The sequence below is a fragment of the Castanea sativa genome, chromosome 5 (genome assembly GCF_040712315.1).
Source record: "Castanea sativa cultivar Marrone di Chiusa Pesio chromosome 5, ASM4071231v1".
Classification (NCBI taxonomy): Eukaryota; Viridiplantae; Streptophyta; class Magnoliopsida; order Fagales; family Fagaceae; genus Castanea; species Castanea sativa.
Genome location: NC_134017.1, coordinates 22,924,122 through 22,950,842, shown reverse-complemented (window position 1 = coordinate 22,950,842; position 26,721 = coordinate 22,924,122). Strand labels below are relative to the sequence as shown.

At 34.7% G+C, this 26,721-nt stretch overlaps 2 protein-coding genes and 2 pseudogenes across 2 annotated transcripts; 1 reads left to right on the top strand and 3 right to left on the bottom strand.

Moving 5' to 3' along the window:
* Window positions 1-3,795: 3,795 nt before the first annotated feature.
* Window positions 3,796-6,787, bottom strand: LOC142634948 (F-box/FBD/LRR-repeat protein At4g26340-like). The gene is made up of 4 exons (XM_075809177.1): window positions 5,927-6,787; window positions 5,678-5,821; window positions 5,325-5,594; window positions 3,796-3,813 (listed from the first exon to the last, which is right to left on the bottom strand). The coding sequence occupies exons 1-4, from the start codon at window positions 6,785-6,787 to the stop codon at window positions 3,796-3,798; spliced, it is 1,293 nt and encodes a 430-aa protein (XP_075665292.1).
* Window positions 6,788-14,020: 7,233 nt separating this feature from the next.
* On the bottom strand, window positions 14,021-16,093 carry LOC142634947 (protein FAR1-RELATED SEQUENCE 5-like; annotated as a pseudogene).
* Window positions 16,094-20,081: 3,988 nt separating this feature from the next.
* On the bottom strand, window positions 20,082-22,376 carry LOC142634946 (uncharacterized). Its single transcript, XM_075809176.1, has one exon. The coding sequence runs from the start codon at window positions 22,374-22,376 to the stop codon at window positions 20,082-20,084; it is 2,295 nt and encodes a 764-aa protein (XP_075665291.1).
* Window positions 22,377-24,977: 2,601 nt separating this feature from the next.
* Window positions 24,978-25,809, top strand: LOC142634945 (F-box/LRR-repeat protein At4g14103-like; annotated as a pseudogene).
* Window positions 25,810-26,721: the final 912 nt, after the last annotated feature.

Genomic DNA, 26,721 nt, shown 5'->3' with positions numbered 1-26,721 from the left:
ATTCAGTTAAAATCCAAAGTAAATGTTTGTTATGCTAGATTATTTTTTGTTAACTTATTTTACTGCTCAACTTATTTTTGATGTTATTCATGATATTCACTATACTATTTCAACTAATATTTACCTTTATTTATAGTACTTTCAGTAAAAAGTTTTCAGTTTTAGCAAAATAAGCGAATCTCAAATAGCCTCTGAATATATTTGTAGCAAATTACCTATTTATTTTTAATTTTTTGAAAATAAAGCTAATTTTCAGCTTTTTGTCTCAAATTATAAAAATAAAATACCAAACATGAAGGACACTTGCCGAGGGGCTTGGCTTAGATAGTAAGGCTCAGGCACTTCATCTAACCTACCTAAATTCGAGTCCTGCTGTCAGTAGGAGTCCGTTAGTGGGCATCCATAAAGGTTGGTTGCATCCAAAAAGTTAACCCGAGCACCCTGTCCGGGAGCTGACATAACCTAGCTAACCCCTATTCTCGTGTAACCAAAAAAAGAAAAAAAAGAAAAAGAAAAGAAAAGGCAAAGGACATTTTAGTATGCAAAGAATTCAAGTCGATTTCAAAATTTCAAACAACTGTATGATGAATTGTAAAAGAAGCATACACAATAAATGAGAGAATAAAAGGAAAAAGATAAAAGAATGAAAAAAAAAATGCGAAAACACCATTTTGATCCCTACATTTTAGGGTCATAGTCAGGGCCTGTTTGGATAGGCTGTTCACAAAGGTAAGTTTTAAAAACGAGCGTTTTTAAAACGTGGGTTTTGGAAACATCATTTTAAAAACCACAGACAAGCGTCTGGTAAAAATATGAAAATATGTGTTTTTATTTTTTATTTTTAAAGCTATATTAAGCGTTTGGATAAGCTATTTTAAAAATGGCTGTTTGGAGTGTAAATTCCAAAAAATGACTTAACTATTTTGTTAAGGTTATTTCGTCATTTTTCCTTTAATCAGTGTTTTTTTAATTACACAATCTAATAAAAATATACATGGAGGCAGTGGCGGCTCTAAGAATTTTTTTCAAGATGTTTCTCAACAAGCATAAATTACACTGTCTATTAAAAAGAAAAATTTGTTCCTCACAGTAGTCGAACCGTAATGATGTCATAATTAACTAATATGAAAATAAATAACATAGTTACGTAAATTTTAACAATCTTAACAAAAACAACATTTAAAGATGTTAAAAATATATCTTGATTAAAGATTAGAAGATATATCTCATAATTTATTACAAAGATTAATAAATATCCTCTAATTATTTAAGATATTTTGTTAAATTTGTAATTTACTAATATAATTAGCCAAACTATTAATATATTTACCAAACTACTAATATATAAGATATTCTATTCATCCGTAGCAAAGAGTTGAAACTATTAATAACATTACACATATTGTATTTATATACATTCAAAGGCCTTCAAAGAGTAAAGTTTATTTCATTAATAAAAAACTACATAAATTAAAGTTTGAAATTGGAGCAGGTATTAAACACAAAAAAAAAAAAAAAAAAAGAAGAAGAAGAAGAAAAAATTGTAGCAGGTATTCAACTTTTTTTTGAGAAAGTAGTAGGTATTCAACTAGTCTCAAACACGTTTTTCAAAACTAAAATACATGTCAAAGTAAAATGAAAACAGGTGTGTGGCTATAGAATTTTTTTGTTTAAAAAATATAAAAGATCTCATCTCTATCTCTGTTTCTTTTCTCCCGTCTTCTTTGTCTCTGTTTCCTTTCTCTTTTTTTGAGAATCTCACCTCTTAGTCTCTCATACAACAAGTAGATCATAGCACACATCTCTTCCTCTATAACCTTTCTTCCTAAGCAAACTGATTTATCATTGGTAGATCTAACATCTATCTAAGGTTTGAGCTTTTGGTGAAGATGAATGAGCCTAGCCACCGGCCATTTTCAGTGAAGATTTCTATGGGAGGAACCGTGAGAATCGTAAGGTCTGTGGGAACACCTTGGACTGAAGATATACATGGGAGAAGAAATAAAGCTGGTATTTCTTATCATATAGACGCTATTTTTTATCGTATTGGCGCTATTTTGATTTTCTGAAGAAAAAAATAGCGATCAGCTCATCTGCGTTTCTAAAAAAGTAAAGCTTCGCAGTGTTTGTAAACATGAAAAATCTGGATTTTAAAAACGCAAATGTGCTGATTTTGTGGAGCCAAACGATTTGGCAAATCACATTTTGTCTAAACGCGCGTTAAGGTTTTATAAATAGCCTATCCAAACGGGCTCTCAATATGATCTTTACATTTTGATAGCAATCAATTTGATTTTTATTATTTTCAACTTGTAGTCAATTTGGTCCTTGGTATTATCTCACTAACAGAACTTGCCTACGTGATTAACATATTACACAGTCAGCACACTTAAAGCTTACGTGACTAATAAAATATTTTAATTGCTATTTAAAAATGCCACATCAACCTCATAAAAATTAATGTCAGGAAAAAAATTGAATTACCAATTTTAAAGAAAAATATATATGAATCCAAAAAAATCAACTTAGCAATTTCCTTTTTCTTTCGGTTACTTGGATGCCAATTTCCTTTTTATTTCAATTTCTTAGATGCCAAACACATCTAAAATCACCGTGGATGTGTTTGCTCAGATCAAACTTTTCTCAACAAGTACCCCAGCCACCATTGTCTGACCAAACTTTTTTCTTCTCAAATCTGCAAAATTTTCAAATCTGCAATTTTTTCAAATGTCCCGAACTCAAAGCACAAAAGTAATGAACAGCCACCCGATTCTCTCGTAATGGCCCAACTCGCCTCTCAAACCTAGGTCCAAACCCAAAACCTAAACCTTTGAAATCGACATTAAACAATCAGCTATACTGTCGCCGAAACCACTAACCGTCTGATCCATCTTCATCGTCAGCTTAATCCCAAGCCCAAATCAGAGACCACATGCCTCATTTAACTATCATGATCTTGATATTGGTACCTAATCCAATGGTAACCATGAGGAAGCAAGGGTTTATGGAATCAAATATATCAAGAGTAACTTGAGCAAGTTGGTTCGTGTGAAGATCCTGACAATTTTGTATCCTAACGCTTCCATCAGGCAAGTTACAGAAGGAGAAATAACCAAAAGTTTAATTATCCGAAGCACCCATCTCATAGTGGTCGTTCATCATTGCTTGACAATAGGTTTATTTCATTTCTTATTTTGGATTTTATGTGAATTTGGGGATTGGAAGTACTTTGGCACAATGGTTTTAAATATGTTTGGCAGACAAGAAACTGAAAGAAAAAAAAAAAAAAAAAATTCTAAGTTGATTTTTTATTTATTTTTCTTTAAAATTAGCAATTCAATTTTTTCACTAGATTTTTGAGGTTGACATGGCATTTTAAATTACAATTAAATTATTTTATTTGCCACATAGTGTGCCAACTGTATAATCCATTAGCTATGTAGGCATTTTCCGTTAGTGAGTTAACACTAGGGACCAAATTAACTACAAGCTGAAAATAACAAAAACCAAATTAATTGCTACTAAACTATAAGGACTAAATTGTTTGACTCCAAAATGTAAGAACCAAAATAGTGTTTTCGCCAAAAATAAACGTCCCCAAATATAAACATACCCCAAGATGTCAAAATGAAAGGTAAAACGTAGGCGACATAACTGTTTTTAACCACACAAAATTAAGCAAGCATAAAATTACAATACCATGTTGGAAATTCTACATAAATATTTTAAGACAGCAAAATGTAGGGAAGAAACATGGAATTTGGAGCTGTCATGCACAAGCTTAGGTTCATTAATTTATACAGACTTTTCAACCTGTTGCAACAAAGAAAAGCATTTAGTGAGAACATTAATAATCACTTTGATTAATAACAAATTCATCTTTGAAAGAACATATCTCAAACCCGACCTATTCATGGAAATTTCAAATAAAACTACTAACTTTCAACTTTCAGCATCAAAAAATGCTATTATTTAGAAAATATATTAATTGATCTATATTAAAACAGTAAAACTTTAATATTTTAGGGACAAAAAGCTTTCTAGATAGTTAGCTAATGTCAATGATCATAATCATCACAAAAGAGATCTCAAGAAAGCCCAAAAGGTTGGAATCATTTTGCAAGTTGGTCCTCACATTCTTTCAGAAAACCAGCAAAATGATCCCAACAGAATGTAATAACAGGTATAAGAAATGAAAACAACTTCAAAAAATTGAGGATCTAAATGCCCTAAGGAAACGCCATTCCAATGCACCTTTTATGTTAGGACTTGGAAGTCAAAAACCCAAATAAAGACTAACAAAACCACTACATGAGCCATAGAGGAAAAATACTGTCATAAATCTAATAATTTAAAGGTATTAGTCCATAGGGACCGTTTTAGCTAAAATTGAAATACAATTGGCAATTCCTTTTGAAATAATCATTCCTATTAACATATATCACTCCCAAAACAAACATGGAAGCCCTTTTGAAATAAGCTCAGAGCCTAATCAAGTTTGTTGCCAAGCATCCACGTAACTAAGAACATCTACAAGCACCTTCTCCGTCTTGGCCAACAAATCAATGTCCACAACAAACATCATCTTCACCAATTTCAAAATACCATACTCCCCCTCACCATTTTCATAATTCAATACTCTCATTCACCTGTTTAGCCTTGCTTGGACAGTGTAACCTAACATTGGTAACTTTAAATTTTATATTTTCTCCTATTTCGGAACAGGCAACTCTACTTATCATTTAGTCATGGTAATCTAAAGATTTTCTAAAAGTCTTAGTTATCAACTTTTTCAGTTTTTTCAGTTTCGTTTAATTGTTTTCCCTAGCCTTCTTGGTGGGTTCTAAACAGTTGCACACATAAAGGATCTTAGAAATGCATTGACATCTTAGCTAGATGGTAGAAACCAAGAATACAGACGCAATAAATTCCATTTTATCCGTACTAAAAAAAAGGATAGTTTCTTACTTGCATTAGAAAGTACTCTCTAAAAGATTAAAGTACTTTCACTTGTTCATTGTCATATCAGATTTTCTATTACCACAACATTTGCTAAAACTTTTTCCATATAGCTTGAATGTACCTATCACTTTTTCTCCTAAAATTATTGGTGTAGCAATCCCATCAAATCAACCAAACCATAAATAAACAGCTTGTGATGACCAGTTAAATAACACCAGGTCTGTAATTATCAACATAGGTAATCAATTAATCATGCTCTTATATGTATAAATACATATGAAAAAAAAACCATCTTAAAACTTAACATAGGTAATCATGATAAAGTAAAGTTCGATATAAAATTCATAGGAGAGATAGAATACCGTTGAGAATTTGAATTCACACGTTGAGGAAGCCCTTGGTAACTCAAACAATTTCTTGAGAATTCGAAAATTTTTCTTATAACTCGATGAGCCAGAACGAATGTCCATTCTTTCCAATACTTTCGCATTCTCTAACATATATGTTACGAGTTTCAGTTCATGTTTCAACCCTTTAAATTGTAGTAAAGAAATTGTTCGAAGGTGTAATTTTAGACATTTTGGAACATTAACAGGCTCTGTCCAATAAGACTCATGTGGTCCTGTATCCACCTGAGGAAAATAGACCCAGCAGTGTGTATAAAACGTGAAGCCTAAGCGAAGATTAGCTTAAATCATTTTAAAAACAAACTGACCTTGCTAAGAACAAGGTTCTCAAGATTGGGAGAACTTTGAAGCAAAATTGGCAGTAGATGAGATTTGCAGCATTTTACTTCAAGTCGCAGATGGCTCAAATTATTAAAAATGGGAATATCATTTGCAGAAGCAAAACTCAGAGACTGCAACAACATTATTACCAAAAAAAAAAAAGGCTAAAAGAGTTGAGGTGAAATTCGATCTAATAGAATATGAAATTGAGGAAAGCAATATCAAAGGGAAAGCACCTTGTTATGACGCAATGTCAAATTTCGAACGTTCGGAAGCGCTTTAAGAAGCTTGACAATGCAGTCACCGTCATTTTCATGCTCATGTAGTTGAAGTTGATAACGTTCAAATAAATTAACATTCGCTTCAACTACATTGGTTCCTTTTCCCACCGAAAAATCATGGAAATTTGGATTGTTTAGAATCAGAAACTTAAGATTCGGCGCATTTATCTGAAGCTTACCAAATCTAGGATCTTCAACTAGATTGTCGATTTTAAGATACTCCAATTTTGGGTTATTAAAAACAAGATTGACATTATCGTAAGGTTCATTCAAAACGTGCAATCTCAAGAGGTTTGGGGAACCAGTTAAGAGGGAGTAATCATTTGCGAACTCGATTTGTTTAAGATAAAGGTGTTTCAGATTCGGAAGATGAACAGAAGGTGGACAATCAAGAACAATTAAGCCTTTCAGTTCTAATACCTCGAGCGATTCGCAGCTGAAAAGACTGCGCGGCAACTCACAAGTTCTGTTCCTTTTAACCAAGAGGTGGAGTTCTTGGACGCCATGCTCGATTGCATAAGAAATCCATGTAAGAACATGGGTCTGATTAACATCAACACGACGGAGCACAAGTCTGAATTTCTTCACAGGAAATGGTTTGCGGAGAGCCAGAACTCTGAACACGAAATCGTCGTCTCCGAAATCAAGAGTGGGGACCATAGTCCAGAGCTGCTTCCACCTAGTTGCCAAGATTGTTGTGGCAACTGCATGTTTGGTTGGGAGGAATGAAAGGATGTGGCAGATCAGAGAGTCCGGTAAAACACTGATCCTATCAACGTATATTAGTTTTCTGCATTTTGATTTTGATTGGGCCATCACTTCTGGTCAAGGTTGGACATGATATCAGAAAATAATCCAAATTGAAAAATAGATGTTTCTGAACAATCAACTGATTTTTGCACTTTCAAACACATACCCAACAAAAAAAAAGTGTAAAAGAAGAAAGACACAAACAAAAAGGACACCAAAAAGACCAAACGATCGATGAACTTCATAATCATACCATTACTCATCGAAAAATAATTTAAATGCAAAACTAAAATACATCCAAGATCACAATATGTAAAAAAAAAAAAAAAAAAAAAAACCCTGAAAAGCTGAAGAACATTAGAAATCTGTGATGACAAGGTCTCTCCTCTGTCCTCTATTCTTTTCTTTCTCTTCTTCTCCCTCTCTCTACCTGTGTGTTCTATGTTGTTCTTGACTATCACTTTTTTTCTGGCCTTACATTTTCTATATGACCCACACGTGTGATATTGTTATTTCCTTTTTCGAGGTTTTGACGTCTGACTGAACTCACGCTTCCAGGTCCTAGACTCCCAGTTGCGTTGAGTACCTACTACCTACACATTTTTCATGACCGAGATTTCCTCAATTATCGAGGTTTCCTCGACCAAATTCGTACATGCAACCAGCGTAGTTTTACCTTAACTAGTAATAGTAATGTAGTAGTAATTTTTAACTTTTAAGAGCGATTGCAGCAGCGTAGCTAAATAGTTATATAGTTATTTTAGCTACACAAAAACACCAAAAAGATGACTGCAACAGTGGAGTTATAGCAAAATTTTTTTTTCTTTCAGTGCACATCTAAAAATAGATGTGCACCGTAGCTTAAAGGTGTAAAAAAAAAAAAAAAAAAAAAAATTATTTTATTAAATTTCTCTCTCTTCTTTCATTTAAAAAATATTTTCTCTTTTTTTCTTTTTCTTTCTCTCCGGCTTCTCTTCTTTCTTCTCATTTTTTTCTCTCTCTCTCATCTACTCTCTGCTTCGTCGATCTATTCTCGATCTTCATCTTTATCGTCGATCCCTCTCTCTTAGTCCTCCATTTCACCGCCGATCCTCATCTTCATCTTCATCGTCCATCTTCATCTTCATCTCCCACGTCACCGTCCATGCCGCTGACCTATCTCGCCCAGTCCTCCATCTCACCATCGATCCAATCTCCATTGCCAACCTAAGCTTTATTATCGATCCAAGCTCCATCGGCACCGCCTTCATCGAACTCAAGAGCGCTGCAGATTTCATGGCGTGGCTGTGGCTGGATTTTGTGGGTTTCTCTGGGTTTCATGATGGCAGTTTGATTGGGTTTCATGGAGGCTGAGTTTCGTGGGTCAGTGGTGGTGTGGCTGTGTTGGTGGTGATTTGTGTGGTGGTTTTTGGCTAATTTGGATTTTTGGCAGTGGTTGTGGGTGGTTGTTCTTGGCTTGCTAGTTGTTGTTGGGTGGTTGTGGGTAGTTGTTCTTGGTTGGTTGGTAGTGGTGGTGGATCGGTTTGTGGTGTTTTTTTTGTTTTGTTTTTTTTTTTGTTTTTGTAGTGGGATGTATTATTTTATTGTAGTAGATATATTATTTTATTGTGATGTTTATATTATTTTATTGTGTTGAAAGTTAAAATAGATTTTCTACTGTAGTATATTTTGTAAAGTGAGTAGGTAAAATAGATAAAGTAACTTTTTTTGTGGAGCATAAATTGCTAAATTGTTTTTATTTTATTTTATTTTATCTTTTCGAGGTTATTGAGGGTTGTTTGGCACGTAAGTTTAAACACACAACTACATATTTTAAACAATATTATACACATTTTTACACACTTTTTCACTCACACCTATATCAAAAACACTCAAATAACATAACTTAAACTACTTTTGCAAACACCTCCTGAATCTTTTTTGAGGATTTAGGGCCCATTTGCTAAAGGATTTAGGGCCCATTTGCTAGAGGAGTTTGAGTAATGTTATTTGGGTGTTTTTGATATACGCGTGGGTGAAAAAGTGTATACAAATATGTGTAATGTTGTTTAAAATATGAAAAAAATGAGTTTGAGCTTGCCTACCAAACAGGGCCTTAGAACGCCAGGAGTTAGGACAATACCACTTTTAAAGTAAGCGGATTTAGAACACCAAGAGTCTGGTTCCCAAAAGGCTATTATCTGCAGATCGATAACGCGTCAAGTCAGAGCTAGATTCATACCATCGGATTGAGATCCCATGCAATACCTAGGGTATTGCACAGTGTGCAATTGCACTAATCCCAGCCATTCATTTAATCCAACGACTCCTTATTTTGACACCTCACCAGGACACGCTGGCAATCTGTGGGTTGGGACAAGATTTCATTTCAGCTTCCCATTTTTGAATTTCAAACTAAAACTTTCTCTCCTGTCTCTCACTTCAACCTAGCTCTCTCCGTCACTCTCCTTAACGCTCCACTCTCTCAACCCCTAGTGCGCCTCCACCACTCTCTCAACATCCACGCTTCCTCCCTGCCTCTCCCTCAACCCCATTGTCATCGTTTCACGCATACCCGACTCAAACGGACAACCAAAAACAAAGAAAAAATGGCTCCATCTGAGATCCCGACCCCCAAACACTCACACCCTTTTTGACCCAGATCAGAGAGAGAGTAAGGGTTGGGGTTTCGAGAGAATCGGGTGTTTAAGTGAGAAATTGATGCTTTTTAGACCCAGATATGAGAAAGTAAGGGTTAGGGTTTGGAGAGAATCAGGTTAGGGTTTGATGCTTTTTTAGGTTTGATCTATGGAGGGATGTGAGATTGAGAGAGAAAGAAAGAGAGTTTGGTCAAAGGAGAGAAGAAGCCACCATCGGAGGTGGTGGTTGTGATGAAAATTATCCTTCCCGATTTGGGCTTGTTTCAGAGAGAGACCACCACTCGGTAGGGTTTTTTTTATCTCTATTTTTTTTTAATAAACTTTTTTTTCATTTATCTCTATTTTTTAATTCTGTTTTCTGTTTTCTGGGTTTTTAGCTTCGGAATTGAAATCAAGTCTTATATTGCTTGCATTTTTGGCAATTGTTTAAAAATGCTTGATACAAAAATAGTGATTGTGGAATTAAAAATGCTTTCTCTAGCATTAAAAATTTACCAACGTGATACAAAAACAATATATTAGAATTGTACATCTTCCAAAAATAGTGATTATGGCTGCTCAACTTAAGGACTCTGGAGGAATTTAGTGTAGATTTTACGTAGCTTTATTATGCTTGATGAAAACTACCATGGATATTGAAAATATTCAAAGGTCAAACTCTTTTTCTCATTGGGGCTGAATTTAATTTAAATTTTTTTTTTTGGGTTTTTAGCTTAGGAATTGAAATCAAGTGTTAATTCTGTTATTGTGGTTGTTATTGGAACACCTGGAAGAATATTGGCTCTGGCAAGGAATAAAGATCTTGGATTGAAGAATGTGAGGCATTTTATTCTTGATGAGTGTGATAAGATGCTAGAATCACTGGGTATGGTATTCTTATTCTTCTGCCTTTTATCCCCTTGTTTATGTGAATTAGTTATGAAATTTGATACTTTGCAATTCTCTTGTTCTCTTTACAGTGTATTGCATTGTTTGCGATAATAAGTTTCTTATTTTAAGCCTTCTGTTGTCCATGTTCTTGTATGTTTTACAAACATGAGGAGAGATGTGCAGGAGATCTTCAAGATGACTCCTCATGACAAGCAAGTTATGATGTTTTCAGCAACTCTCAGTAAAGAGACCTGCCCTGTTTGCAAAAAATTTATGCAAGAGGTGTGATAAGGCATCATAAAGTTATGATATTCTTTGTATTTATAAATGTCATGTCATTGCCTTGTTGGTTGTGTCAATTTAGCGGTTTTGTGGCTTAGGTTTCAATTTGCCTTGTCATTGGCAAGGGAATGAATTTGTAGTTGTAGTACTTGCAATATTTTTATTTTTTCCTACTTCTAGTCTGAACTTTTCTTTGGGCGTAACCACTTCTCTTGATCCTTTTGGTCATATGTGGTTGAGTGATTGTGTTTGTGGGGCCTTAGTGAGGATATTGGTTTAACTTCTTATTTCTTGGGTAGTAGTTGGACGTTTCTACTATTTGAGAGATGAGTAAGTTCAATCAATACATCGTAGTTCAGAAGGATTGACTTTTTGGATTGCCAGTTATTTGTTTATCTATTGTTGTTGAGTTTTGGTTGTTGTAGAAGATGGTATTTTGATGCACTTTATATTGACACTCGTTTTTTTTTTCAGTCAATGGAAATTTATGTTGATGATGAGACCAAGTTGACTCTTCACGGTCTTGTACAGGTATCTTCGATGCTTTTTTTTTTTTTTTTAAATTTTTGCAATATTTTTGTTTCATCAGTTGACTGTCTCTAGCTCATTCAACTAATGTACATTTTCATTGTCTCTTTGTGCAACACTACATTTTATTGAAGGAGGCAGAGAAAAACCGCAAATTGAATGACCTTCTTGACGCATTGGACTTCAATCAGGTTGTCATTTTTGTCAAGAGTGTGACCAGAGCTACTGAGCTGAACAAGTTACTTACCGAGTGTGACCAGAGCTGCTGAGTTGAACAAATTACTTTGTTCATATTTTTGCTTTTATTTTTCATATTTTTAATGTATGGGGAAAACACTTAGCTGGCTGAGTTTTTTGCTCTGTCAAGTTTAGATTAACAGACAAACAATTGTACAAAGGTGATATAAACATGTATTTTACTTTCATTTGTTCCATATGGACCTTAATTTGGTACAAACCAGTACTTGAATGTCTCCAAAACATCTTGTCCTCCTTAAAAACTAGAGGGGTGGTATAGATTTATAACAATGCTGGGATTCCAGTTATTAGTGAACGATTCAATAAAGTCAGCCACAGTTTTCAAATTTGAGCTAACAACTCCCTGATATTTAGAAGTGCTAGGGAACCAAGCTGGGTGGTAAGGTAATGTTCAAACCTGTTCCTATCATCCACCTACCTTGATGTATTAATGGATTGTTGTAAATGCTATTCTTCCAAGTCCAAGATTGGTGAGCGTTAGGTTTGCAGTCATGGAGAGGATTTTCAGGGAAGTATTTAGCTAACAAGGAGTTGGGATGGTAAACCATTCTCCACAATTCCAAGAAGTATTTAGACCACCTAAACATGCGCTAAGCTCCACAATTTTTTTCATTCTCTTCTTGTGCTTTTTCCTCTTTGTCTTTATCTCTTTCATTTTTTTTCTTTTACATACGACAGAATTAGACACTCAATAGCACCAAGTTTAATATGAAATTTGGAAATCTCTCGTTCATTTTAGCATGTACTAACAAATTTAGGGGACAAAAGTTAGGATATGAAGAGACATTGCATTTAAAAATATTAATCACTTGCATATATAATTAATGTTTAACTAGAAGTTACTCAAACATGCACTTGTACAATCTAACATATTTAACATGTTTGACTGACTTCTTTAGTTACAAAAATTATCCAAAAAATTTGCTACATGTGCAATTAGTTGTCTAAATAAGTCAGATTTGCTGTCCAAAAAAACTGTCCAAGGCAAAGTTGTCCAAAAATGCTGTCCACTGTGCAATATACTATCAAACAAACTGTCCAAAAAATGTTATCCATCATACTGCAAAATCAATATTAGCCAGAAAATATGTCAAAAAAATCAAGTTACATTTTAAACTTAAACAAACATAAGAAAATTTCACTATAATTTCACTTACTATTTATTAGATTTTTACATACCAAAAAAGTGTTGTGTTTCCAGGCAAGCATTTGTATTTTTAACACATGGAGTTAGTCCATAATTGAATCTAACTTCATTCCCTTGTGTATATATATAAACAAATAAGTTTATTCATTTGGTAAGTAGAGAGGATATAAACACATGGATTTATTTTTTGCTTGACCAATATTCATTTAGTGAGAAAGAATTAAAACTAAATATTTTAAATTTAAGGGACCAAAACCAAACTTGCCTCAACCAAAAATATAAGTCACTCATCAAATTTTTATAGGTGGAACTCACACAAAAGGTCGGTCATGAATGATGGAGTTACTCACCACAGGCCAAGGCACTCACACAAAAGGTCAGTCAGGAATGATGGAGTTATTCACCATAGGCCAAGCCACTCACACAAAAGGCAAGTCACTCACCATAGGCCAAGCCAAAACCTAAATCACCCATTGCCAGGTATGCATAGCCGAGAGACGATCAATAGCCAGCCACACCTAAATCATCCATCACTATCAACCATCAAAGAGTCAACCCAAATCACTAGTCATCAAGACAACACATAGCCAAGCCATAACAATATCCCAACCCATCAACTACTTGACTGGCAACCAAGACCCACTTAAACACATAAGGCCACTTCAACAGAAACCATTTCAACAAAAACTTCATAATACAAACCAATCAGAAAAAACAGACTTCAAATCTAACAAGTTCATGAAAAGAAGAAGAGGGAAGATAGTCACTTAAAGCAACGTTTACATTTTACTTGACAAATAGCTGCATTATTTGATACTTGAGACAATGATGAAGTTAATTGAGACAATGATGGAGTTAATGGTGCTTATGCAAACATAATGATTATAAGAGAAATAATTTACGAAATAATTACTTATAATTGCAAAACAAGTAAACATGTAAGTTTTTTCAAAATTTCATGTATGAAAACATTTACATTTTACCTAACTAACATCTGCAGGATTTGATACTTGAGACAACGATGGAGTTAATGGTGCCTATGTAACCACAATGATTATAAGAGAGAGTTTAAGAAATCATCTAATTACTTATAAATGCAAAACATGTAAACAAGTATGTTTACCCTTAAGAATGACGTGAAACTAGTTTGGTAACTATGGATTGGTTCTAATTCAGATGTCATTATTGGCGTGGAAAAAGTGATAGGATAAGTCCGCTATATCACAAAAAAGAAAACCTTATTAATAAATTCACAAATAAAAAGGCAAGTGTAGTACAACTTCCAACTTCACAAATTATTAAGTTATTCCACTACAAATAAAAAAAATCTCTTACTTGATGCGAATAATGTTCTCCATGTGAGCCATAATTATTGTATTGCATGTTAGGAGCAAAACTAGGTTCCTATATGAGAAAATATATATATATATATATATATATATATATATATATATATTATTATTAGCCATAACAATATAAAAGTTTACAAACAGTGGAAACTTAATAAGGGATAAAAATAAATAAATAAAATTTACTTTGGAAAACTATTGACTAACCTCATCATTTAATTCAACTCTACCCCTTTTTTTTGGTTTGCTTCTTAACCCAACTTTTCTTTTGTTTTCCACCCTTGCGACCTTCTTTTTTCTTAAGACCTTTTTTTTAACCAAATCTTCCAAATGTTGGTTAGGATCAAGATTTTCTGCACCACTACATAGTGGCATTTGTTGGGGCAACTGATGACCACCGACATTTTTTGCTGCAATGTCTTCAACCTTCTTTTCATATTCCTCTATCATCTTCTCTATTAAAGCAAATGCCTCTTCATTATCTGCCGCTCAAGAAGTTAATCGTATCAGCTTGGGATATAATCTTCTATATCGCTGTGTAACACTCAAGTTGACATCTTCTTCCACATTTGTTCTCCTATTGTCCAAGATACATTCACTTTTTGTCTCTCTTGTCCATCTTTTCAAAATGTACATATTAGGAATTGTCTTTATATCAAGAAAGTCAAAGACTTTCAGAACATGACAACATAAAATCCCAACAATTTCAAACTTTCTACAACTACATGAAATTGTCTTATCTGCAGGGTCATAAGAGACTATGAACTCACCAGGCTTATCCATAAACTCAATAGTGTATGTATGAACTAACAAGTCCTCTTGGAGATTTTTTATCCTTGCTGCTGATGCAAGGTAATATTGATCATGAAGCATTTGAAATATTACAGGTGTGTACACTTGTACTACTTGATGGAGAATTTTTCAAGCCCAACTGAGGAAACTTTTGCCTAGCATTAAATTCAGCTTGTAACTCTCTTTCTCGTTTTTGCTCAATCACCCGATCAAAATGTTCAAAAAATTTAGCCACATCCAAATCAGATTTCAAGTAATCTTTTAAATCTCCATTCAAACTTTCACTAAGTTGGGTACTTCGTATTCTCAATGTAAATTCATTCTTCATGTAACACTTTGCCCATTTTCCTTTCAATTCGTAGATAGTATCCAACCAATTACGATCATGTATAGCATATGTGCCAATCATGTCCTCCCAAGTTTTTTCAAATTCATTTTCATCATTAAACTCAAACATACATGTTTTAAAAACTTGAAGAAAAGAAGAACCATCCTTCATCAAATTCCCCAAATGTTTTATCCCATTTTGCATTATTTACCAAATACATAATCCATGGTAAGTGTTAGGCATCACCTCACTCAATGCCTTTGCCATTGCAGGATCTTGATCCATAAAAATTGTTTTAGGTCTTTTATCTGCATGTGCAACTAAGAAGATTTCAAACAGCCACTTGAATGATTCTGCCGTTTCATCATATAATAGAGCAGCCCCAAAAACCGATAACCTTCTATGGTGATTGAAACTGGTAAACACCTCTAATGGTCTTAGCTCTTTATTAGTACCATATGTAGTGTCAAATGTCACCACATCACCAAAATTAGTATAATCAACAACCATTCTAGCATCAGCCCAAAAAATGTTAGTTATCTGCTTAATGTTATCTAATTGTACTCCATATTGAAAGAATGAATTTTTAGTCAATTGTTCCTGAAAGTACCCTAATAAACATGCAGCTTGACCATATACCAAGTTTTTTTGCCGCCTTGTTCTAAGGTAATTTTTCTGATCAAGCTCAGTGAATCCAAGATTAGTTGTCCCACTAGCCTCTCTACTTATCAACTCATGGGCTGTTTTGGGCTTGATTCCAGAAGAGGATGTTAACTTAATCAATCCCGCATGAACTTCTGAAATTTTTCGTTGAGATCTCATCATATAAACTATTTCTGATAAATGAAGAGTATGATTATGTTCTCCAACAAAATCAGACACTTTAAACTTTCCACTTTCTCGCACTAATGAAACATAAAACCTTACAGGATAATTAGTCCCTGTATCATCTCGGTTACGTGTGCAAATCATATCTTCTTTTTCTTTACCTCGAATGCCCTGCTTTGCACATACAAATCCCCTTGATGTTACCTTACCATCATTCTTACTTTTATTTATGTAATGTTTTCTAACATCAAAGCCCACTTACCTTCTGTATTTTACCCAAAATTCCCATGCATCTTCTAATGTATCAAATTCCATACCAACTATAGGATCCAAATCTGCATTGGCATCCATGTTTTGAGAGAATTCTCTCACCACACTATGCAATAAATTAAAGAATACTCTTGTAATTAACAAATGTACAAAATTATCTACTATTATAAATATAGAAGAACGAAAGGTTTTCATTGAAAATAAAAGCTGAAATTTTTTGTACCAACATTGTGCTTATCATATATGAGAATTACAACAGACCTATATATGATCATGAGAGATGGTGATCCAATTGATAAAGGACAGTTTCAAGCTAAAATTTCATAAGAAACTGTTTAAGTGTATCATACCACTACAATTTAAACACATCCAGGACCTAAAAGCATAGAATTCAACAAATGTAACATCTAAGTAAAGTAGGGATTGTAGCTATATCCCCTGTACCATTGCTTGCTTACTCCCAAGTGCAGGAGATCGTAGCAATATAATTCTCGGAGTACCGAGGTCGAACCACAAGGAGCAGGATAAATTCAAAGACAACATAATTAAATAACAATTTGGGTGAAGAAGAAAAATAATTTTGCTTGGTGGCTGTTAACAAGAATAATAATAAAAACTGATTTATCAATAATGTAAATATTAGGACATCAGGGTGTTTCCCTATATCGATATGAGATTCTTTGTAATTTAAGAAAATATCTATTTCATAATTGATTGTTATTATACAATTAAAAACTTATGATTTGGTTGAACTGAGACAATTCAAGAACGCATGATAACCTCAATTAATAATGCGGTCAGAAATTTTTTTCAGAAAAACCCATTCACTTTAAAATTTGATTTCTATTTGAAACTATTAGAAATTCATCTAAACAATAAGAAAAACATGATTGAACTTATTGAAAGCATGGAAGAACTAATACATCAAAAGAAATCTAATTGAACAATCAAATATGTTGTTAATAAAATCTTAAAAAGAATTACATTGAATATTCATACCGTATAGAAGAAACATAACCCCTAGCCCTAGCAAAGAGTTTAGGCTGCCATTAGAGAAAGGAAAATACAAGGTTTTCTCTGCCCAAAATTCATTCTACACGGCCTCCCTTCAAAACCCTAATGTCTAAGTGTCCAAAGAAAATAAAACTTTTCCTATTTTAATTTCCATCCAGGTTTACAACGGTAACTTGTGAGTTAATTTAGGCCTTCAAAACTTGTGAATTTCAAAAAACTCAAAACTGGAAAGTTGTAGTTAATTAAGTCACGGTTCCAACTCATCCAGCCTTGTGTCAATTAGATTTTTAATGAGTGAGATACACCCAAAATACTGATGAGTACTCAAATCAGATTTTTCCTTTTCTGATTCTGCCTCTTTGGTTTCTTTCCTTATTTGAAGCTTCCAATTAGAGTAGATGATCCAAGCACTCCAGCTACACCTTCTTAGACATTTAAGCATGGTCCTTTAGCTCCACTTAATTCTAGTTTGGCCTCCATTCTCTCACAAATTCCTGTAAACTCACTTTTCCCACAGGATTTCTTGAAAATAGAAAATTACACACAATGAATGGCATCTTATTCAAGAAATTATGTAAAGATAAATAATAGGGACTAATGCAAATCATGGCTTAATTATACAAATTAAGCATAGTAATAAGGAGATAACGCTCACATAAATATATAACAAGTATACATTTTAAGGCGTTATCACTCCCCCCAACTTAAATCTTGCTAGTTCCTAGCAATCCACAAAGCACCCATGTCTACTAAAAGTGAAAAAAAAAAAACTAAAATACAAGCCACTTTCGTAGGCTACACGTCTGCACTTCCCATGTGCAGCAAGTCTTTGAACCCCTAGGTCACCCTAGTGGACGAGTTTACTCTCGTGAGGGTTTGCAGTGACTCGACCCACAAAAGTCAAAGGTTTCCTGAAAATTCCTGCAGCAAATGTTAGTCTGCTTTATCATTATATCATACAAAAGAACTTTCAATTTTTGAGTTGGGATATTATTCATCATATTAAAGAGTTTTCACTAGCTTCACTTTTGGAGTGTGTGTGTGCATAGCCCATCCAATCAAACCGGCTTTTCCAAACATGCATAGACCAAGAATAATCTAGATTAGAGCCTCTACTCCAAAACCTCTCTTAAGTCATCAACACTTTGAAAGAACACACATAGAAGTAATGGTTACTCTCTTCAAATCACATGTGAACAAAAAGGAGGGAAGAAGTTTTAAGAATGTCACATTTGTATACAAAAGCAGCTGCTAAAACAATGGAAAAAGATCTCTTGGAAAGGATGTTAAATTCTTGGAAACATGAGGTTAATACCATTCTCATCCTTAGTTTTTATCCCAAACACATACCAGCCATGCACCTTTAGGATCAAGTAGGACTTTAAGCTCAGTGGTAGTATAATCTTATGAAGGCCCATTGCTCTCTTTGAAATATGAGGTATATGAATCAAATGCAGAAAATTCAAACCAAACCCAACTCATAGCGATAACAACCAACTTGAATCAAAATAACCTTTACTCAACCCTTCTAAAATACATGAAAGATGTGTAAGATACCAACGCTTTATTGATTGATTATGTATGTCTTCTCTTTTTTTTTTTTTGAAGAAAAGAGAGACAATGGTGGTATCTAAACACATCAATTGCTCAAAACCTAAACCCCCATGAGAATACCCATAAATAAAAATGTTTTGTGGTATTGTAGAAGTATTTCTCATGGCTCAAATGATGGTGACAATGGTGAATGTAAAGGTAGGCTGAATATTTGTTTAGCTGGTGACAAAAAAATTGGTGGTCTTAGGCTCTCATCTCCTAAAATTTCACATAAACCAGCATGCCTAAGGACAAAAATAAGTAGGATCATGGTATATCACCCCATAATGTTTCCAGTAGTCAACCAAAAAACTATAGAGACCTTTTACAAATATTGAAGCATATGAAAGAAATTTAAGAGTTCAAACAAAGATATACTCTCACAAAGCAAAGTAAGGCTCAAGAACTCTCTATATGGGTTAAGTTTCAGCTTATATCTAGCTTGTTCATGATCCATGCATATCCAACATCCAACCGTCCGCTAACCTGGCTATTGTGTTCAAAAGTTTCTAATTGTGCTCTTCATGTAAAAGTCTTAATATAGCAAATAGTATAACCAACTCAGCATTATTCATTCCATCACATGATATAAAAATAAAGCTTATAAGTCTTCTGCATTCAAATTCAAGGTGTTTTTTTTTTTTCCAAAGAATTGAAAAGTTGCAACAAAAAAATAAAAGAAAAAATCATGCAAGGTGCAACAAAATGTGTAGACCTCTCCCCCCAACTAAAATATTGCATTGTCCTCAATGTATCAAAGTCAAAATAAATTCAAGTATAAATGGAAGAAGTTACCTTAAGCATTTAATTTTTTTTTTTTTTTTTTTAAATTTCTTTCACACCTGCAAATGTTAGCTCGCAAAAGAAAAAAAAAAAAACAAAAAAAAAAAAAACAAAAAAAAAAACAAAAACAAAAGGCAAAAGGCAAAAAGAAAAAGAAAAAAAATGGTACAATTTCATATGGCCCTTTCAGATTTCATGTAGCATCCCAATAGGCAGGGATCTCAAGTGGCATAGTCTCCTCCTCTGGTATAACTCCCCCTAAGTATGGTTTTAACATTTGTCCATTTATTTTCAAAATCCTACCATCTCTAGAGTCCTCAACTACTATAGCTCCATGGTTAAACACTTCCCTTACAATGAAAGGGCCATCCCACCTAGGTTTTAACTTACCTGGGCCTAAATATGCATATTTAAGACCACTGGGCAGCGGCTTAAGCTCCAGCTATGGTGCCTCTTCACTTGAATGCACAAGCTTTTTTTATCATTCTCTAGTAGCTCCTTAAAGCAAGGCTTCCGTCCTACATTAACTGCCATCATCTGTTGTTCTTTCAAAACCTGTGAGGAATCCAACAAAGAAAAAAGTTTCAGATACATTAATATCACATTCTAAATGATAAGAACCAACAGAATTATTAAGAAGAGTTTCAAGAGGATCAGAAAAACAATTCTTATTAAACTCTTATTGAACCACTGCCCCAATGAGGTTCACATAAGCATAGTCATCATCCTCATGGGGTTGTTTAGCCACATGAAATATGTTTAGCTCCAAAGTCATGGAACCAAAAGTGAGTTGCATTCTTCCATTCCTGCAATTAATTAAAGCATTAGCTGTGGCAAGAAAATGTCTACCCAAAATAATAGGGGTATGAACACTAGGATGTAAAACAGGTTGGTAATCTAGAACAATAAAATCAAAAGGATAATAAAATTGTTCAATTTTCACCAACGCATCCTCAACAATCCCTCTCGGTTCCCTTACAGAGCGATCAGCCAACTGTAAAGTTATTGAAGTAGGTTTCAACTCACCAAGTCCAAGTTTTTGATATACACTAAAAGGGATCAAATTAACACCTGCCCCAAGATCTAGCAATGCATGCTCCATGATGTAATCTCCAATAATACAAGAGATCGTAGGACAACCTGGATCCTTATACTTTGGTGGGGTCTTATGTTGAATAACTGCACTTACCTGTTCTGTTAGGAATGCGGTCTTCTTCACATGATGCTTTCTCTTGATGGTGCATAAGTCCTTAATTACATTGGCATATGCAAGCACTTTCTTGATAACATGCAATAATGGCAAATTTATCTTGACTTGATGCAAATGCTCTAATATCTCAGATGTGGTGTCCAATTTCCTAGGTAATTTTAAGGCTTGTGGAAATGGTGGAGGGATTGGGCATTGTTCAATGTCATCAAATCCAAGTGACTCAGTTTTATCCTTCTCTTTTTCAACTGGGATCTCCTTAGATTTCTTAGTTACTAAAGGAGAACTTTTATCAATCTTTCTACCACTCCTCAAAATGGTCACAGTTTTTACTTCCTCATGTTTATCCTTAGAGCAAATTTTTAAATTTTGATTGATGGGATTGGGTTGAGTTTGGGAAGGAAGCTTCCCTCTCTCTATCCCACTCAATGAATTTGTAAGCCTAGTTATATGACTCTTGGTCTCTTTTACTTCTTCATCTAGCCTAGTGAGCATGGATTCAAACTTTTGATTTTGCTCACTTTGCTTTTGAATGAAAGTACTAAGTGCATCCTCCAAGGAAGTTCTAGATGATGATGATGATGATGATGATTCATGTGGTGAATTAAAATTCCTTGGAGCAAGAGGATTCAACACATTGTCACTTGTATAACTCAAATACGGATGGTTTCGCATATTTGGATTATAATTGTTAGAATATGAAGAATTGTTTGGCCAATATGAATTAAATGCATGTACTTGTTTTTCTGGCACATTTAAAAATGATGAAAGTGATGCACATTCATTTGTAGCATGGTTTATCTCATGATAAATTTTACACACCTCCATAGGGTCCTCTTTAAAAGTAGCACTAACACTCTTACTTCCTTTCATTTTGAGTGCCTCAATTTCTTTAGTTAACATACTGATTTTTGCACTCATGTTATCATCCTCCCTTAACTTGAAAACACTTCCACTAGAAGTGGTAGTGTTAGTTCTAGTCCTTTCAGTGGAGTCCATAGGGCTAGGTCCAGTCCATGTGTTAGAATTTTTAGCTATCTCATCAAGATAATCCATTGCATCTTCGAGTTCTTTTTGTAAAAAGTCCCCTCCGCATGAGAGTTGAACAAACTGTCGGTCCCTAGGTGTAAGTTCTTCATAAAAATAGCTAACCAACCTCCAATCTTCATACCCATGAGTTGGACAGAAATTGAAAAGATCTTTGTACCTTTCCCAAACTTGGTATAAGGTCTCATTCTCTCCTTGGACAAAACTAGCTATCCTTCTTTTTACTTGCTGGACTTTGTGGGGAGGAAAATGTTTCTTAAAAAATTCTTTGGCTATCTCCCCCCAACTACCTATAGACCTAGGTTTCAAGGTGTAAAGCCAACTTCCTGCCTTATCCTTAAGAGAAAAAGGAAAGAAACATAACTTAGCAGTCTCAATAACATTTTGTGCATAGAAACTACTAATTACCTCTTCAAAAGCTCTAACATGGACATAAGGATTTTCATTTTCTGGTCCCCTAAAGTTAGGAAGTATTGCTAATAAACCTTGTTTCAGTTCTACATGTGGTGCATTAGGTGGAAACATGATGCATGAAGGAACAAAATTTTGTGTGGGATGCAACAATTCATACATAGTTCTTCTATTCTCCTCATGATTATTACGTGCTTCATCAACTATGATTGATGAAGAAGGTGAAGGTGAAGTTGTGTAAAAAAGATTACCAAAGTAAGTTTCAAAAATTTCTAATCTGCCTCTCTTGTTTCTAACCCAAATGCTCATACAACAATGAATACACAATCAAATAAAAACAAACAGAAAAATAAAAACAAAATAAGGGAAAAAAATGGAACGAAGTTACCAATAGAAGAATTTCCACCGGTTGTGCTTTGCTCCAAAAAAAAAACAAATTGCCTCTGAACACGCAACAGCTCCCTGGCAACGGCTCTAAAATTGCTTGCTCACTCCAAAGTGCAGGAGATCGTAGCAATATAATTCTCGAAGTACTGAGGTCGAACCACAAGGAGCAGGGTAAATTCAAAAACAATATAATTAAATAACAATTTGGGTGAAGAAGAAAAATAATTTTGCTTGGTGGCTGTTAACAAGAAGAATAATAAAAACTTATTTAAATCAATAATGTAAATACTAGGGCATCAGGATGTTTCCCTATATCGATATGAGATTCTTTGTGATCTAAGAAAATATCTATTTCATAATTGATTGTTCTTATACAATTAAAAACTTATGATTCAGTTGAACTGAGATAATTCAAGAACGCATGATAACCTCGATTAATAATGCGGTCAGAAAAGTTTTTCAGAAAAACCCATTCACTTTAAAATCTGATTTCTATTTGAAACTATTAAAAATTCATCTAAACAATAAGAAAACATGATTGAACTTATTGAAAGCATGGAAGAACTAATACATCAAAAGAAATCTAATTGAGCAATCAAATATGTTGTTGATAAAATCTTAGAAAGAATCACATTGAATATTCATACTTTATAGAAGAAACATAACCCCTAGCCCTAGCAAAGATTTTAGGCTGCCATTAGAGAAAGGAAAATACAAGGTTTTCTCTGCCCAAAATTCGTTCTACATGGCCTCCCTTCAAAACCCTAATATCTAAGTGTCCAAAGAAAATAAAACTTTTCCTATTTTAATTTCCGTCCAGGTTTATAGCGGTAACTTGTGAGTTAATTTCGGCCTTCAAAACTTGTAAATTTTAAAAAACTCAAAACTGGAAAATTGTAGATAATTAAGTCACGGTTCCAACCAATCCAGCCTTGTGTCAATTAGATTTTTGATGAGTGAGATACGTCCAAAATACCGATGAGTACTCAAATTGGATTTTTCCTTTTCAGATTCTGTCTCTTTGGTTTCTTTCCTTATTTGAAGCTTCCAATCAGAGTAGACGATCCAAGCACTCCAGCTACATCTCCTTAGACATTTAAGCATGGTCTTTTAGCTCCACTTAATTCTAGTTTGGCCTCCATTCTCTCACAAATTCTTGTAAACTCATCTTTCTCACATGATTTCTTGAAAATAGAAAATTACACACAATGAATGACATCTTATTCAAGAAATTATGTAAAGATTAATGATAGGGACTAATGCAAATCATGGCTTAATTATACAAATTAAGCATAGTAATAAGGAGATAACACCCACATAAATATATAACAAGTATACATTTTAAGGCGTTATCAACCACTGACCATCCATTTCTATAATTTTGCTAGACCATATTTCACATATCCATTTGAAAATGGACAATATTCAAGTTGCAGCAAAAAAACTACCCAAAAATATTCCTCAAAACATAAACAAAATAATGATTCCATGGTGAAATATATATCACTAATAGAACTAAAATCAAACCCCAAAAGAGAGAACTCACCTCCTTGAGTCGTTTGATGTTGGAAGCGACCTAGGAAGATGCAGTATTTTCTTTGTGGAGGTTGTGGGTCTTCGTTGGGTGATGCTAGCAGCGGTGGTGGCGGGTTGAGGGAGAGGCGCTTGGAGACAGAGAGAGGGAGAGTGTGAGTGTTTGTGCTTAAGACATTTCAGATGGGAAGAAGCTTTGTTTTGGCTGATGGGTCTTCGTTGGGTGATGTTGGCAGCGGTGACGGCGGGTTGAGGGAGAGGCAGAAGGAACGACGCTTGGAGACAGAGAAAGAGGGAGTGTGTGAGTGTGAGTGTTTGGCTGATGGGTCTTCGTTGGGTGATGAGTGACTGTGGGTTGAGGGAGAGGTAGAAAAAATGGCGGGTTGAGGGAGAGGAAGAAGGAACGGTGCTTGGACACAGAGAAATAGGGAGTGTGTGAGTGTGGATGTTTGGCTGATGGGTCTTCGTTGGGTGATGGGTGAAGGCAGGTTGAGGGAGAGGCAGAGGAGCTCAGGGAGAGAGAGATTTGATTTTATCAAATGTGAAAACAGCTCACACACATCAATGGCGGGACTCCAAAAATTTAAAGGGTTAAAGGGTTTTTTCAATTTTGGTGCAGTGTCAAAATAAGGAATCGTTGGATTAAATGAATGGCTGGGATTTGTGCAATTGCACACCGTGCAATACCCTAGGTATTGCATGCATGGGATCTCAATCCCATATCATCTTGATCTTATATATGCGTTTTTATCTTCTGATTTATTTTTTGTTTCTTTAAAGTTACAATTTTGAATATAATTCCTTTTGTTTTTGTTTTCTACTTGTCAGTGCACGAAACTGAAAGTGACCAATTTTTGGGGTGGAGGAGAGGAGTTCATTTTTGAATAAACAGGCAATTTGCTACAAATTTTAACCCTTTATTTTAACACAAACAAACTCTGAGAGTAAAGTTAGTAACAATCTGACATTTGATTTGATTCACAGGAAGCGATGGCCACTGAATCAACCTCAAAACGCATAAAATACACAGAGGTGGACAGGATCAGCGATCTACCGGACTCACTTCTCTGCCATGTCCTTTCATTTCTCCCAACCAAACAGTTCGTCGCCACGACAATATTGTCGACTTGGTGGTGGCCGCTCTGGACTATGGTCCCCGTTCATGATTTCAAAGACATCAAAAGACAGAACCAAGACGGTGTTATTGAGTTTGATGACGGCTTTACACATTTTGTATGGAGAGTTTTTGGTCTCCGCAAACCCATACCTGTGAAGAAATTCCGACTCCGAATCCACTACCATTCTGTTGTGGATCCAATCTATGTCCATACGTGGATTTCTTATGCTATAGGACATAACCTCGAAAAACTTGTACTCTACCTCTTAGGTAATCTTAGCCAACCATTTGAGTTACCCAAAGCTTTTACAATTCCAAGACACTGAAGGATTTGAGACTGCATCATTAGTTCACTTTCCGAATCTCAAGAAGCTGCTTCTGACTCATAGAATCAAGTTTGTAAATAGTGACTCTTTTCGTCGGCTCATATGTGGTTCTCCTCAACTCCACAAATTGGGATTGTGATCCACGAGATAAGAATGCTAGTTTCAAACTTGAGATAAATGCACTCTCTCGAGTCGAGATGGCCAAGATTATTTGCTTGAAAACGTGACAAACGTTGTTAAAGCGTGTGTTTTTTTACTTGGACCCCAGCAACAAGATGAGCATCAAAATTATGGTGACTGCATACTCAAGCTTCTCAGAGCGGTCTCTTATGTTCAAACTTTGACATTGCGTTTCGCCAAGGTGCTTTCTTCCTTTTGAGTAGTAATTCTTGTTGGAAAATATGACTAAATAGACCAGTTTTGATTCAACCATACAAACCCTAAAAAAAAAAAAAAATTAGCAATGAAAAAAAATAAATAAATAGAGTTAGAAAGATCTCACAAATTATAGAATCACGTAAAATGCGTTATCCTTAAAGGTTGATTCGTGCCACCCAAAGTAGAACTCGGTGTAAATGGCTCTCTTGGCCGAACAACCCCCAAAATTAGACTATAGTGATTTCTTCAAGTTGATCGCACACTCAAACAAGAAGAACTAGGAACAACCTTAATTGCCTTTCCTTAAAACTAAAAATTTAGAAGCTCAAATTTAGGAAAATTAGTGGGCTGACTAAAGGACTAGACCTCCAATGGCTACTACGTAGATTTAATGCCCAACAGGTTATTCATCAAATGTCCAACGGGCTGCTTAGATCGATGCTCACCAACGGACATAACAAAAAAATTCCCACATGTAAACATAAGGATTGCATGTGAGTTTTAATTAGTTCAATTGGTAACTACTAATACTAAAAATTGACCTGTATCTTGGTCTGATAATAAGAGAGCTATCAGCCAAAACTAAATAACGAAAAGCACTAGGATTCAATCTTGGCTTGCGCCAAACATAGATTAGTGTCTTGGTTTAATGAGAAAGAATTATCATCAAGAGAAGATGTCAAAGATTGAAACTCTCCAAAAAAAAAAACTACATTTTAATGATGCATTCTTTACCCAATTGGGCCGGAATACAAGGCCATCAATCCTGAACACTGTTTGTGTCTCCCTCTCTCTCATCCTCGGCTAAACTGCATTTCCCCCATTCTTCTTCACAACACACAAATTTAAGGCTCTCCCAAACGAAGTCCGAATTACTCACCAATCAGCCCAAGCCTACACCAGAAACTAGCCC